This window comes from Onychostoma macrolepis, chromosome 12, assembly GCF_012432095.1.
Source record: "Onychostoma macrolepis isolate SWU-2019 chromosome 12, ASM1243209v1, whole genome shotgun sequence".
Lineage (NCBI taxonomy): Eukaryota > Metazoa > Chordata > Actinopteri > Cypriniformes > Cyprinidae > Onychostoma > Onychostoma macrolepis.
Genome location: NC_081166.1, coordinates 16324601 through 16341768, shown reverse-complemented (window position 1 = coordinate 16341768; position 17168 = coordinate 16324601). Strand labels below are relative to the sequence as shown.

Sequence of the window (17168 nt, the reverse complement as noted above, 5' to 3'; positions counted from 1 at the left end):
GCCTTCTGGAAAGTATGCTCATTTACTGTATATGTACTCAATACTTGGTAGGGGCTCCTTTTGCTTTAATTACTGCCTCAATTTGGCGTGGCATGGAGGTGATCAGTTTGTGGCACTGCTGAGGTGGTATGGAAGCCCAGGTTTCTTTGACAGTGGCCTTCAGCTCATCTTCATTTTTTGGTCTTTTGTTTCTCATTTTAGATAGATTCTCTATGGGGTTCAGGTCTGGTGAGTTTGCAGGCCAGTCAATCACACCAAGATCATGGTCATTTAACTAACTTTTGGTGCTTTTGGCAGTGTGGGCAGGTGCCAAATCCTGCTGGAAAATGAAATCAGCATCTTTAAAAAGCTGGTCAGTAGAAGGAAGCATGAAGTGCTCCAAATTTTCTTGGTAAACCGGTGCAGTGACTTTGGTTTTCAAAACACAATGGACCAACACCAGCAGATGACATTGCACCCCAAATCATCACAGACTGTGGAAACTTAACACTGGACTTCAAGCAACTTGGGCTATGAGCTTCTCCACCCTTCCTCCAGACTCTAGGACCTTGGCTTCCAAATGAAAAACAAAACTTGCTCTCATCTGAAAAGAGGACTTTGGACCACTGGGCAACAGTCCAGTTCTTCTTCTCCTTAGCCCAGGTAAGACATTGTCTGTGGTTCAGGAGTGGCTTAACAAGAGGAATACGACAACTGTAGCCAAATTCCTTGACACGTCTGTGTGTGGTGGCTCTTGATGCCGTGACCCCAGCCTCAGTCCATTCCTTGTGAAGTTCACCCAAATTCTTGAATTGATTTTGCTTGACAATCCTCATAAGGCTGTGATTCTCTCGGTTGGTTGTGCATCTTTTTCTTCCACACTTTTTCCTTCCACTCAACTTTCTGTTAACATGCTCGGATACAGCACTCTGTGAACAGCCAGCTTCTTTGGCAATGAATGTTTGTGGCTTACCCTCCTGGTGACGGGTGCCAATAATTGTCTTCTGGACAACTGTCAGAACAGCAGTCTTCCCCATGATTGTGTAGCCTAGTGAATCAAACTGAGAGACCATTTTGAAGGCTCAGGAAACCTTTGCAGGTGTTTTGAGTTGATTAGCTGATTGGCATGTCACCATATTCTAATTTGTTGAGATGATTGGTGGGTTTTTGTTAAATGTTAGCCAAAATCATCACAATTAAAAGAACCAAAGACTTAAACTACTTCAGTCTGTGTGCATTGAATTTATTTAATACACGAGTTTCACAATTTGAGTTGAATTACTGAAATAAATGAACTTTTCCATGACATTCTAATTTGAGATGCACCTGTGTGTGTATACAGGTGCTGGTCATATAATTAGAATATCATCAAAAAGTTGATTTATTTCACTAATTCCATTCAAAAAGTGAAACTTGTATATTATATTCATTCATTACACACAGACTGATAATTTTCAAATGTTTATTTCTTTTAATTTTGATGATTAGAGCTTACAGCTCATGGAAGTCAAAAATCAGTATCTCAAAATATTAGAATATTACTTAAGACCAATACAAAGAAAGGATTTTTAGAAATCTTGGCCAACTGAAAAGTATGAAAATGAAAAGTATGAGCATGTACAGCACTCGATACTTAGTTGGGGCTCCTTTTGCCTCAATTACTGCAGCAATGCGGCGTGGCATGGAGTCGATCAGTCTGTGGCACTGCCAAAAATGAAGATGAGCTGAAGGCCACTGTCAAAGAAACCTGGGCTTCCATACCAAAGGAAATGGAAGCCCAGGTTTCTTTGACAGTGGCCTTCAGCTCATCTTCATTTTTTGGTCTCTTGTTTCTCATTTTAGATAGATTCTCTATGGGGTTCAGGTCAGGCGATTTTGCTGGCCAATCAAGCACAGTAACACTATGGTCATTGAACCAGCTTTTGGTACCTTTGGCAGTGTGGGCAGGTGCCAAGTCCTGCTGGAAAATGAAATCAGCATCTCCATAAAGCTTGTCAACAGAAGGAAGCATGAAGTGCTCTAAAATATCTAAGATGGCTGCGTTGACTGTGGACTTCAGAAAACACAGTGGACCAACACCAGCAGATGACATGGCAGCCCAAATCATCACTGACTGTGGAAACTTCACACTGGACTTCAAGCAACATGGATTCTCTGCCTCTCCACTCTTCCTTCAGACTCTGGGACCTTGATTTCCAAATGAAATGTAAAATTTACTTTCATCTGAAAAGAGGACTTTGGACCACTGAGCAACAGTCCAGTTCTTTTTCTCCACAGCCCAGTTAAGATGCTTCTGACGTTGTCTCTGGTTCAGAAGTGGCTTGGTAGCCCTTTTCCTGAAGACGTCTGAGCGTGGTGACTCTTGATGCACTGACTCCTGCTTCAGTTCTCTCCTTGTGAAGGTCTCCCAAGTGTTTGAATCGGCTTTGCTTGACTGTATTCTCAAGCTTGCGGTCATCCCTGTTGCTTGTGCACCTTTTCCTACCCAAATTCTTCCTTCCAGTCAACTTTGCATTTAATATGCTTTGATACAGCACTCTGTAAACAGCCACACCTTTCAGTAATGACCTTCTGTGACTTACCCTCTTTGTGGAGGGTGTCAATGTTCGTCTTCTGGATCATTGCCAAGTCAGCAGTCTTCCCCATTATTGTGGTTTCAAATAACAAGAGATACCCAGAATTTATACTGTAGGGATGGTCATTTATTGAAACTCAAATGTAAATATTCTAATATTTTGAGATACTGATTTTTGACTTTCATGAGCTGTAAGCTCTAATCATCAAAATTAAAAGAAATAAACATTTGAAATATATCAGTCTGTGTGTAATGAATGAATATAATATACACGTTTCACTTTTTGAATGGAATTAGTGAAATAAATCAACTTTTTGATGATATTCTAATTATATGACCAGCACCTGTATATGTAAGGAATAATTGACGACGGGCCGTTGAATTATTAGAAAAATAATGCACACCCCCGAGGTGGTGATGCGGTCACGATGCGAAGCGGAGTGGCCGTTACACCTCGGGTGTGCATTATTTTTCTAATAATTCAACGGACCGAAGTAAATTATTCTACTTATACTACGGTTGCCACACCTCAAGACATCGATCAGATGATATATTTCAAGGCATTCGTCCAGTATTTCTACTTAAATCGCTATTGTGAGTAGGATTATTTCTTCCGCATTTCATCCAACGCCTCCGTTGATAATTCCTAAACGTAATTTTAAACCTAGTAACGGAGGATTGAGCCGTTGATAACAGATTAATGCAGTTAATACAGTTAATAACTAAGTTGTGAGAGAGAGAGAGAGAGAAAATTACCTCTGTGCGTCTCTCAATAGTGTTCGGCGGCAATGTCTCTAGTTATAGTGAAACTTAACAGTTACTTCCTTTTCTTCACGAACCGCGCCGTTGTTGTTACCTCGCTTGTGAGAAGTCATGTAGTTTTTAAGTTGTTTACTGATAAAATCGTCAGAGTAGCGCTAACAACATTAGCGCGATGTATGCTAGTGTGCGCAAACTGTAACTGTTATGTATGCGATCTGTGAGGGAGAGCGCGGGAGAGATAGAGTATGTGCTTTCCATACATAATAAAGCGCAATTTTGTGGCAAAAACATGGACATGATCTGTCGTTTTTATCATATTGTTTACTATATTTATTTATTTGGCCAGTGTTGTTGTGGGTCTTGGTTATTTTACTGTTGTAAGACCTTTGAAATAACGGAAATCATTTGGCGAAGTGATATGGTCATGTAATGCGGTCAAGAGCTGCCTGGAACTACATTCACCGTGCGTTTCCCTGAAAATAATTGCACACCTCAGAACGTTCGTCAGCCAATCAGATTCAAGCATTCAACGGCCCCGTAGTATGTATGTATATATATATATGTATGTATATATGTGTATGTGTGTGTGTGTGTGTGTATGTATATATATATATATATATAAACAAGAACTTTTATTCTGGATGTGATTAATCTTTTAAAAATTTACAGGAGATTTTTGTGTAGTTTTCAGGACTGTTTCTCTGTTCTTCAGTTTTTCAGCTCTTCATCATGCGGCTCTCACTGGCATCACTGACCTCTTGTCTCTGCTGTTGGAGGCACAAGCCACTGTGGACATCAAAGACAGCAATGGTGAGACACTTTATCATTTTTATCCACGAGCCTGTGAGTTTGTGAAATGTTCAGAATGTATTTCCTTACGTTACAATCTTTTGTATAATTATATATATTTTTAAATAATCTTTTTGTTTTCTGATAAGGTATTTAATTCAACAAATGTGAGGCCCAAAAACAACAGTAAAGTACATTTAAATATATAGAATATATTAATAAGTGGGCACAAAAAAAAATCCCTGATACAATGATAGCTGATACCTGAAAAAATACTAGAAGTCAGAAGATCACAGTGGTCATGTCATATACATAAAGAAAAATATATAAAAATGTAAAAATAAATAAAAAGCTACAAAAATATTAGGGCTGTCAAATCGATTAATCACATCCAAAATAAAGATTTGTGTTTTACATATGTGTTTAATGGTAGGTTTATTTTAACAGTGAGAGACAGAATAACAACAACAACATTTAATTCCGGAAATGTTCGGACGTTTTTTAAATTTGAATAAAATGAAAACTAAAATAATTTCAAATCACATGAGCCAATATTTTATTTGCAATAGAACATAGATAACATAACAAATGTTTAAACTGAGAAATTTTACAATTTTATGCACAAAATGAGCTCATTTCAAATTTGATGCCTGCTACAGGTCTCAAAATAGTTGGGACGGGAGCATGTTTACCATGGTGTAGCATCTCCTCTTCTTTTCAAAACAGTTTGAAGATGTCTGGGCATTGAGGTTATGAGTTTCTGAAGTTTTGGTGTTGGAATTTGGTCCCATTCTTGCCTGATATAGGTTTCCAGCTGCTGAAGTGTTCTTGGTCGTCTTTGACGTATTTTTCGTTTAATGATGCGCCTTCTCTATAGGTGAAAGATCTGGACTGCAGGCAGGCCAGTTCAGCACCTGGACTCTTCTACTACGAAGCCATGCTGTTGTAATATGCCATATGCCATGCGGTTTTGCATTGTCCTGCTGAAATACACGTCGTCTGGAGGGGAGCATATGTTGCTCTAAAACCTTTATATACCTTTCAGCATTCATAGTGCTTTCCAAAACATGCAAGCTGCCCATACCGTATGCACTTATGCACCCCCATACCATCAGAGATGCTGGCTTTTGAACTGAACGCTGATGACATGCTGGAAGGTCTCCCTCCTCTTTAGCATGATAGAGCTTTAGTTGGCATCTGCAGATGGCACGTCAGATTGTGTTTACCGACAGTGGTTTCTGGAAGTATTCCTGGGCCCATTTAGTAATGTCAATGACAGAATCATGCCGATGAGTGATGCAGTGTTGTTTAAGGGCCCAAAGACCACGAGCACCCAACAAAGGTCTTCGTCCTTGTCCCTTACGCACAGAGACTTCTCCAGTTTGTCTGAATCTCTTGATGATGTTATGCAGTGTAGATGATGTGATTTGCAAAGCCTTTGCAATCTGACGTTGAGGAACGTTGTTTTTAAAGTATTCCAAAAAATTTTTACGCACTTTTTCACAGATTGGAGAACCTCTGCCCATCTTTACTTCTGAGACTCTGCCTCTCTAAGACATCCCTTTTATAGCTAATCATGTTACAGACCTGATGTCAATTAACTTAATTAGTTGCTAGATGTTCTCCCAGCTGAATCTTTTCAAAATTTCTTGCTTGTTCAGCCCTTTGTTGCCCCCGTGCCGGCTTTTTTGAGACCTGTAGCAGGCATCAAATTAGAAATGAGCTCATTTAGTGTAAAATTTCTCAATATAAACATTTATGTTCTCTATGTTCTATTGTGAATAAAATATTGGCTCACGTGATTTGAAAGTCTTTTAGTTCTCATTTTATTCAAATTTAAAAAACGTCCCAACATTTTTGGAATTCTGTTTGTATGTATGTGTACACACTTATATATTATAAAAATTTTAAATTATTTTAAAATATTAAAAATTATTTGATCCCCTGCTGATTTTGTGTTTGCCCACTGACAAAGAAATGATCAGTCTATAATTTTAATGGTAGGTTTATTTGAACAGTGAGCGACAGAATAACAACAAAAAAAATCCAGAAAAACACTATTCAGAAAAGTTATGAATTGATTTGAGTGAGTCAGTGACATGTGGCCAAGTATGGTAACCCATGCTCTGAATTTATCCCATCCTAAGTGCACACAAACAGCTGTGAACACACACTCACACCGTGAACACACACCCGGAGCAGTGGGCAGCCGTTTTTGCTGCAGCGGGGGATTCGGTGCCTTGTTTAAGGGCACCTCAGTCATGGTATTGAGGGTGGAGAGAGCGCTGTACATTCACTTCATCCGCTGTACATCCCCCACCTACAATCCCTGCCGGTACCGAGACTCAAACCCGTGACCTTCGGGTTACGAGTCTGACGCTCTAACCATTAGGCCACGACTTCCCCCCGATTTACGATTTGCATCAAATAAGTATTTGACCCTTTCGCAAAACATGAAAAAACTTAGTATTTGATGGCAAAACCCTTGTTGGCAATCACAGAGCTCAGACGTTTCTTGTAGTTGGTCACCAGGTTTGCACACATCTCAGGAGGGATTTTGTCCCACTCCTCTTTGCAGATCCTCTCCAAGTCATTAAGGTTTTGAGGCTGACATTTGGCAACTCGAACCTTCAGCTCCCTCCACAGATTTTCTATGGGATTAAGGTCTGGAGACTGGCTAGGCCACTCCAGGACCTTAATGTGCTTCTTCTTGAGCCACTCCTTTGTTGCCTTGGCCATGTGTTTTGGGTCATTGTCATGCTGGAATACCCATCCACGACCCATTTTCAATGCCCTTGTTGGCTTCAATGCCCTGGCCCTGACAGTACATGGCCCCGTCCATTGTCCCTTTGATGCGGTGCAGTTGTCCTGTCCCCTTAGCAGAAAAACACCCCCAAAGCATAATGTTTCCACCTCCATGTTTGACGGTGGGGATGGTTGAGTTGAGTTGATGTCAAAGAGCTCGATTTTGGTCTCATCTGGCCACAACACTTTCACCCAGTTCTCCTCTGAATCATTGACAAACTTCAGACGGGCCTGTACATGTGCATTCTTGAGCAGGGGGACCTTGCGGGCGCTGCAGGATTTCAGTCCTTCTCGGCGAGTGTTACCAATTGTTTTCTTGGTGACTATGGTCCCAGCTGCCTTGAGATCATTCACAAGATCCTCCCGTGTAGTTCTGGGCTGATTCCTCACCGTTCTCATGATCATTGAAACTCCACGAGGTGAGATCTTGCATGGAGCCCCAGTCCGAGGGAGATTGAAAGTTATTTTGTGTTTCTTCCATTTGCGAATAATCGCACCAACTGTTGTCACCTTCTCACCAAGCTGCTTGGCGATGGTCTTGTAGCCCATTCCAGCCTTGTGTAGGTTTACAATCTTATCTCTGACATCCTTGGACATCTCTTTGGTCTTGGCCATGGCGGAGAGTTTGGAATCTGATTGATCGATTGCTTCTGTGGACAGGTTGTCTTTTATAGATGGTAACAAGCTGAGATTAGGACTGCTCCCTTTAAGAGAGTGCTCATAATCTCAGTTCATTACCTGTATAAAAGACACCTGGGAACCAGAAATCTTGCTGATTGATATTTCACTCGTTAAAATGCAAATCAATTTATAACTTTTTTTTTAAATGCGTTTTTCTGGATTTTTTTGTTATTCTTGTCTCTCACTGTTCAAATAAACCTACCATTAAAATTATATACTGATAATTTTTTTGTCAGTTGGCAAATGTACAAAATCAGCAGGGGATCAACTATTTCCCCCCCCCCCACTGTATTAGGATATAAGGTGTGTGTGTGTGTGTGTATATTTCTACAAGAAATATTTGTAATACTGTGTGTGGGTGGGTGTATATTTCTACAAGAAATATTTGTAATACTGTGTGTGTGTGTGTGTGTGTATATATATATATATATATGTGTATGTATATTGGATGGGTAAACGTACCTATTAAGCTCATGTACCCATTAAGCACACTTCCATTTTTGAGATCAGATTATAAAAAGAAAAAATAATTTATTATCCTACTTGATGTCTTAACCAATTGATATGTTTGTTACTATATACCTCCTATAATTTTAAGTCAATCAGATCATTGCACACTGAGATATGGGTCTCCATGTGTTCACACTGTCTGGCGGCCATTTTGAAAGATGTCTAAAAACTTTCACCAAAAGAGGAGCCCCTTAAATGTGCGTTTTTTTAGATATTTAAACCTTTATTTTGGGTACGTTTCACTACTTATTGTAAAAGTAAGAGATTAATGTTCAGACTTTTGCATATTATAAACCTGGAACTTGGATGTGGGATATAATTACATTAGATACAAAAGATAGTTTTAGCAACACAGTGCAGATGCTACAGAACACAGTTAGCTGACTAGCGGTATAAGATTGTGTGCTACGCTAATATATTATTTTACAGGCATTACTGGCTTGTACTTTTACATCCATAATATTATAAATTGATAGTTTATTGCTGGTATGTCATTTTACAGTGGTGTGATTTTTAAAGATTTCATATTATTTTAAGGTGAGCTTAAAGGGTGCACTACTATGAAAATCACACGGCTTCAGTGTGACATCAATAAGAAAAAAGTATTCATTTCATAGATGTTGTTGTTAATAGCTGTTCAAATTAAAATATGTATGAACTTAATACATGACCTAGACTATTTATTTAGCAAAAATTCTGTCATTTTAATAAATATTACATGAAATTTATTAAAAATTGTTGCTGCTCTCATTAAGCTCAGTGTGCTCTCTTTAAGCTCTTCCACATTGAACGTCTATGTAAATACTTCATAAACAGACTTTAAATATTAACTGATGTCACTTTAAGTTAAGTTAATTGATTTTCTATGGATTCTGTCCACTCAAATCTGCAGACTGGCTCTGATCTTTGGTAACTAGCATCAACTTCTCCAGACTGTAAATCTGTGGAAAATCGGGGCAAAAATCATGTAGTGTATTCCAGCCTTAAGAGAATATAGATAAGTTGACATCCATTTAAAAAGAGGCTTCATAATGAGGCTAGTTTCTGTGTTCATCCCCATGAATTAAATGTTTTATTGGTTTGTTTTATTTGATTTTTGAATGTTACTTCACTGAACTTCGCTAGTATAGATGTTGATTTGTGCTTAGGTGACACTTCATTAGGAATATATAACTGATCAAATTGAATGCCTTGTTGCTTGATTTTAGTGTTCTGTTTTTTTTTTTTTTGTGATTGACTTTGTACCTTCAAAAAAAAAAAAAATATATATTTACAATTATTCTTTAAGAATTTTCCTTAAAATAAACAAGAATTTATAATAAAACATGATGTGAGCTTAATGGGAACAGGGGTGTGCTTAAAGGGTACAAAAATATACCCTTTAAGCACAGCCAGACTTTTTGAATTTAATGTTGTATATCTTAATTGAAATGCTTTTGTCATTTAAAATCAAATTAAATATTTTTGTGTGAGAGATTAATATTTTATTTTAACATAACTTTCTGCACTGAAACCAATTTCTTCACTAAAAATGTCTCGATGTACATTTTGGTGAGCTTAATGGGTACGTTTACCCTATATATATATATCGATTGACAGCACGAATATATACTGTGTGTGTGTGTGTATGTATATATATATATATATACACACACACACACACAGTATATATATATACACACACACACACACACAGTATATATTCGTGCTGTCAATCGATTAAAAAAAATTAACTAATCACACATTTTTTTCTGAAGTTAATCACGATTAATCCCAACTAACATTAAAAATTTTAAATATAGTTTTATATTGCAGTAATTTCACATTCAATCTTCAAATTAATGTACAAACCACATAAAGACGGTATATTTTTAATATTTGTTTAATGGCATCCTTTTTTATGACTGAAGGCCAGTATCACTGATACCAATTAATACTGATTTCCCTATAAAAATTTCCCCCCGAATATTTAACCATTGACTATAGCCATTCAACATTACATTATAATTAAGAGCTATCAATTTTAACATTTATTACACTTTAAAAATAACTTCTAATTTAAGTGAACTTAAAACAATCTTCACATAAACCCATTAGGCTATAATAAATGTCATATTTAGCTACCTGTGCCCCTCAGCAGAAATATACAGAAATTGAATAAAGTTATCAAACACTAAAATAAACTACGTGCATGCAATGTCGTGGTCAGTTAAGGCATGAAGTTACCAAAAAGGCGATTATAACTGCCTTAAAACTGTGCATGCATGTAATATGTTATATATGAGTCACATTTAAAAACATGTCTCTGAAAGGGTTTTAAAAACTGTCCTGGAGCAGCCCAGCACTGTCTCCCTCATCTAACACACCCGATTCAACTTGTCAGTTCATTAGAAGAGACTGAAATGGCTCCGACCTGAAATGGGTCAGAAAAGGTAAAGAGAATTGAGAGAAAATACAATGCGTGTCAGAGCTGCGTCACGTTCAGCAGCAACATCTCTTAAAGAAATAGCAGCCAAAAACAACCTAATAACCAGCTGTTGTGATATGTTAATAAAGAATAAAAGAAAAAATGTGTTTTTTGAACCTTAAACTGCAAAAACACATTGCATTAATCCAAATAAACAAAATAATGTTCTTTTTAGCAACGTCATATGACCCCTTTAAATATATACGTATGTGTGTGTGTGCATGTATGTATGTATGTATGTATGTATATGTGTGTGTATATATATAAAATATAATATAATATTGCCAAAAGTATTGGGTCACCCCTTTCTAATGAACAGGTTTGACTACTTTAGTAATTTCCATGAGTACAAATCTTAATGTTTAAGCATATAATGATATTCTAGGGAATTGTGTGCTTCTAATTTTAAAGCTACAGTTTGGACAGGACCCTTTTCTATTCTAACATGACAATACCTCTGTGTATAAGGCAAGGTTCAAAAAGAAATGATTGTTTTAGTCAGTGTGGAAGAACTTGACTGGTCTGCAGAAAGCCAAGTCCTAATCCAAGCTGAACACCTCTGGTGTGACTTTAAATGCATATCTTCTGCAGATCTTCTACCAAACACCAATGACTTGTACATATGGGTACATTTTAGACACTTCCAAAACTGTTGCAACAGAGATGGAAATACAATTTTTAAATACATGAATTATGTTTCCATTTTGTTGTCACAGTTTTGGAAGTGCCTTTTTCTGTTCTAAAGAAGGGGGTGACCCAATACTTTTGCCAATATAGTGTGTATATATATATATATACATACATATAAATGTACACAATACACACACATCATGTAAACACAAACTTTTATTTTTGATGCAGTTAATCACATTTAATTGATTTGACAGCTCTAAAAAAATGTTTCAGCGCATAAGTCCAGTAGAAAGTGATCATGGTCTCAAGTGTTCTCATAAAGGCTTCCGTATTTTTTTTCTTTATCTTTTCCAAAGCATTATCGAAAACATCGATTCAACTGCAAAACTGTACAGTTTCAACTGCATTTCCCCCCACATTAACCCTTTTTGACAGAAATATTAATAATAAATCAATAAATAGCTTTTTTACATAATATACAGAAAATATATGAAAACAGTGAACGTTATACTCCATGTGTCCTAATCTATGTTCATGTTCTATACATGTAATATTTTGTACACATGTATAAGTTTTGTATTCATTTAAAGATATTTTGCCATTTACTCATCTATATGTCATACCAAAATTATTCTATGAATGGTGACCACAAATGTTCCTGTCCCCAGCCACTTTCAATGTATGTGAAAGAGCAGCATGGACATTCTGCTAAACAACTGTAGTTTGCAGTATATATAAAGCCATGCAGGTTTGGAACAACATGAGAGTCTTTGGATCAAGATCTCTTTAATGTACCATCAAAACAAATTAGATTTAAAAAAAAGTCTATAAACAAATTTATACAAATAGTTATTTATTCAAACTCCAAACTTTGTTGTGCATAGGCTAAACATAGACAAGCTTGGTAGTCACGATTTTTCCCATTTCAACAGAAAAATGACTGCACCACCAGAGAAAGAAAGCCCTGTTTTTTTTCCCAGTGTAAAAGAACAAGTAGCTGTAAAAATAATGATTTTCTGCTCACTGTTGTAGGTATGCGTCCACTGCACTATGCTGCCTGGCAGGGGAAGGCTGACTCTGTACTTATGCTGCTGAGGGCTGGAGCTTCTGTGAATGGGGCTGCACAAGATGGACAGATCCCTCTCCACCTGGCTGCACAGTACGGACACTATGAGGTGGTATGTAGCACACTGCTCCTCCACTATTGACCAATTTTTGCCAGTCTACATTGACAGAAGGGAGAATGATGTCAAGAGTCAAAAAGGTTTCAGACTTTCACCTATACCATGGTCCGTTGTACCAAAATAGGTATGTTTGACAAGTATGGTGGGGATTTGATGTACTGATGTAGTCTGGGCTGCTTAAAGTGATTTCCATCCAAAGAATGACTTAAAAAATCATAAAGTGCCCAAGCAATGTGGGAAATACGTTGTATTCCCATTACAAACTCTGGATTTGCATTTGTTGAATTTAGTGATGCACCAAAATGAGTATTTTACTGAAACTGCAAAAAGTTTTTTTAAAGGGGTGGTTTACTGCGATTTTCACTTTTTTCATTTTAAATAGTGTATAATGTTGCTGTTGGTGCATGAACAGTATCCGCAAAGTTGCTGCACTGAAAGTTCAACGTAAGCGGAGATATCGTCTTTTAAAAATCAGGAAGTTTAATGCCTACAAAAACGACTCATATGGGACTACAACGAGATCCTTCCCGGGTTGCATACGTAACAAACCCATAAATTTGCATCAACCCCTCCCTCCGGAACATGCAAAAGAGGGGGCAAGGCCATGTTCTGCGGCTTTGTCGAAGAGGAAGAGTTATAGTGGAGAGTTGTAGCCATGCCGGCGAAACGGTGTTATTTTCACCCAGCTGTCAGGTCTTCTGTGTTCGGCTTCCTACGGACGCTGTAGTTCGTCAACAATGGTTAAAATTTATGTTTGATTATGTTCCTGACAATTACAATCCTAATTTAGCTCTCTGTGCTGCGCATTTTATGGAAGACAGCTTCCAGAATCAATGCTGGATTCACACAGAAACTATTACTAAAACATGGAGCAGTTCCAACTTTAAAACCAGAGGCAGCAGTTGTTGGGCCACAACCTGTAAGTAAGATTTAATAATTTTAAATGTATTTGCATGTATAATTTCAGATGTAATGTTTTAGTTTTATCAAGGTCGTAAACAAATGCCAACACTGGCTTTAGTAGCCAGTTAGATAAATACTATTTCGTGTGTCTATGACAAATGCGTACAAACATTTTGGACCCGAATTTGTAATTATGTTCTAATTTTGTAAATGTATTTTCCATGTATACTTTGACGTAATTTTTCGATTTGATCAAGAACGTAAACACAAGCCAACACTGTTTGGTTATAGTGGCCAGTTAGTTCGATGCTATTTTGTGTGTATGAGACAAACGTGAACAAACTTCAAAAAATTATATATAATCACAACAGCAAACTTCATTCAGAAACGTTTTGTAAGAGCCGTGCTTGCGGAAGTTCTGCTTGACTCTCTTCATTACCGCTTTCTTGGTTTGATTCTGGCTCAAACTGATACGGCAATATTGACACCATTATTTACATTTGATCGGGGAGCATGCAACTGTCGCCCGTAAAGGTAATGGGCGTGAAGTTTCCGGACAATGTGCAGTACACAGTTTAGCCAATCACAACACACCGGCCCAACTAACCAATATGAGCCCATTGCCTGTTTCTGAGGGAGTGGTTTCATAGATTCAGGAAGTCAACCGGTCGTTCAAATGACAGAGGAGAAAGCGGCTTACAATAAAGGTGAAATATATGAAAAATAAGGCATTTTTTAACAAATGAAACTCGAAGACATGTTATATTGCACCCCATAAACACAATCAAGCAAAGAAAAAAAGCAGTAAACCACCCCTTTAAAACATTTACTTTGTAATCAATCATTTATTTTATAATCAATTAATTACATTTCTATAAAGTTGTATATAAGCATTTTAATTACAAAGCATTTTTTATATCAACTTTTTTGATTATATAATTGTTTCTACTCTAATTCACTCTTGAAAAATAAACATATTACATTATATATATTATAGTGCAAATATCTAGCAAAATGCTTCTCTCTAGAGTTAATATTTCTAGCTACTGTAACTAGCAAACTATGGACATTGAATGGCTTTCCTGAGGTAAATATAAAGCCAGGGCCATTGACATGAAACCAAAAATTTGTTTTCGACAAGTTATTTTTGGTTGTCGAATTTTCAGTGCATCACTAATTCTGTCACTTACTAGTATCTTCAAAATAAATGAGCAAAAAGGCTGAATGCAGCACTTTGATAGTGACTCAGGAATGTGCTGTGACTCGAACCAAAATATAGCTTTTGGGGCTGTTTACAGATCTCTGGCAGCTAGATAAAAAGGATACGTACTGTTTTATGTTTTCTAAAGGAAAAGGAAGGAAAATGCAAGACATGTCATTGCACGCTCGAGGCAGAAAAGAGGTCCCCTGCAAAGATAGCATTACTTTGCAGGTCCAGGGCTTTGTTTCAAAACAATGCATTTTTTAGTTAACCTCACTGTGTGTATGATACCTCTCAGAACCAGGTTAGATTGACCAGTTGTTTGGCTTGAAATGCAGAATATTCCCTTTCTAAATGGCATACCCTTCCTCACAAAACATGTAACAGGGTATAATGTGTGCCATATAACGCAATAATTTTCAGTATTTCTTTGGCCATTCCCTCTTAGGAAAAGTCCTTGACCTTTTTGGATGCTATTTCAGTTTTTCATATATGGATAGACTTAAACTGATATGGCTTTTGACATTGTCTTCTATTGTGTAATCGCAGAAACCTTATGTAGCCAGACACAGCTTCTCTGCCCTTTCACAGTATCTCTGTGTGTCTGTGTCTGCCCTCAGTCTGAAATGCTACTACAACACCAGTCCAACCCCTGTACTGTCAACAAGGCGAAAAAGACCCCTCTGGACCTGGCCTGTGAGTTTGGCAGACTCAAGGTGAGTCACGAGAGTGTAGTCACAGTACATCTGTTGTGATGCTGTAACTTGACCTGCTGCTATACCACCTCAGTAGGATTAATAGGTGTTTGAATTGTGTTAGTCTCAAAAAAGCCAATGTGGTGTAGCAAATAGAGAAAGATCCTGACTACATCAAACAGAATAAACTTTTGTTAACGAGTTAAAGGCTTATTCTCACACTATATTAATAATTACTGAGTGAAAATGCCGGATTTAATCACGATTAAGAGGCAGAATATTCAGTTTGCATTTTTAAAGACCAACAAACACAGAAATAAAATTTTTATTACATTTAATGGAGATAAGCTTTTGGGTCTTAAATTGTCTCCACACACCCATTTGTGTTCAACTAGATAAAAGCTCTGTTGGTAGCAAAATTATTTTATTTAGATTTGTTTGTGTGTGTGTGTGTGTGTGTGTGTGTGTATGTGTATATATTAGGGGTGGCACGATACACAGATGTCACGGTTCGATACGATTTCGGTCCAACAGGAAACAAAAAAAAATCTACTATGCTCGGTTCCCTATCGAAGTGTCTCTCGACGTTGCGTACAGCTTTGCTGACGCATTGGGGAAACACCTTTCTCCTTAGAATACTGAAGCCTGATTCGCTTAACGCCAATGGTGCCCAAGCGTGTGAAAATTAGGGGGCGTGGTGCCCCTTATAACGCAGTGCTTGGCGCCATTTTCCTCAGAATCTTTCTCCTTCGTCGTCGAGTCATCGCAAAAGTGGATAGATACTCAGTCTTCTTCAGCGTTCCGGCGAAGTTGTGATGTCATTCAAACTTTGTTCCTCATGCTTGGGACCTCTAGAGCTCCCAGATGATCATGACTGGTGTGTCTTCTGCCTTGGCCGTGCTCACGCAGAAGCTGCCATTGAGGAGCCCAACTGCCCTCACTGCGACGCCATGAGTGTCAGGACTCTATAAAAGGATAGCCCTTGTGTTCGGCGACGCGCCTGCCCTACATCCGCCGTCCTCCTCCGCCGGAGCCGCAGAGAAAGAAGCAACGGCCACTGGTTATGGAAACCAGCACTGCTGGCAGGGAGCAACACCCGCATGCCTCTTGCTTTCTGGACTAACCCTCTCCGGTGGTAAACTATCCAGAACCTCACTTCCGCCTTCCGATGAACGCGGGTGATTTTATCTCTTTTGGTGCACCCGAGAGAGAAAACCGTGACGATGCGATGTCCACCGCAGCGTCGGAGTCGGAAGACTGGGCCAGACAAGTGGAGGAATCCGACTCTCAGCGCAGCGAGATCTACGAGCCTGGTCGCGTAGATCAAGAGCTGCTCCACATAGTTTCTAAGGTGGTGGAAGAGCTCAATCTAGAGTGGTCCCCTCCCACGGAATCTGAGCAGAACAGGCTGGACGAATGGTTCCTTCAGCCCAGCTGATGTCGTGAGACCGGGCCACAAAGGCCCGTCCCTTTCTTTCCTGAAGTGCACGTAGAGGTATCCAAGATGTGGCATGCCCCGTATTCGGCTCGTGCCCACATTTCCGGCTCTGCACTTCTGACATCGGTGGATGGTGCCGATCTACGCGGCTATTCAAAACTCCCGCCATTCGAGGAGGCCATCGTCGCGCATCTCTGTCCCTCCGCGTCACTGAGGATGAAATCTGCAGCTGTGCACCCCAACAAGCCCTGCCACACCACCGCAAATATCGCTGGAAAAGCGTACGTGGTAGCGGGCCAAGCAGCGTCAGCCTCTCCGCTCCATGGCTGTTCTCCAAGTTTTCCATGCGAAGATGCTTAAGCGCCTGGATGAGCAAGGTCCGGATCCTGAAATCTTCAGGGAGCTTCGCAGCACCACTGACCTTGCCCTGCGAGCCACTAAGATGACGGCGCATTCGATCGGCCGTGCCATGGGAAGCCTGGTTGTGCTGCACAGGTATCTATGGCTAACGCTAATGGATATGAAGGATGCAGAGAAGGCCGTACT

General features: G+C 38.8%; 1 protein-coding gene across 5 annotated transcripts in view; it reads left to right on the top strand.

The window, feature by feature from the left end:
* Positions 1–17168, top strand: part of caskin2 (CASK interacting protein 2) — a 76165-nt gene that overhangs the window by 24553 nt on the left and 34444 nt on the right. For all 5 annotated transcript variants that reach the window (XM_058793480.1, XM_058793481.1, XM_058793484.1 and 2 more), the window contains 3 exons: positions 4029–4126; positions 12234–12379; positions 15110–15205. In XM_058793480.1, coding sequence (XP_058649463.1) covers positions 4029–4126; positions 12234–12379; positions 15110–15205 — 340 coding nt within the window. The remainder of the gene's footprint in view (positions 1–4028; positions 4127–12233; positions 12380–15109; positions 15206–17168) is intronic.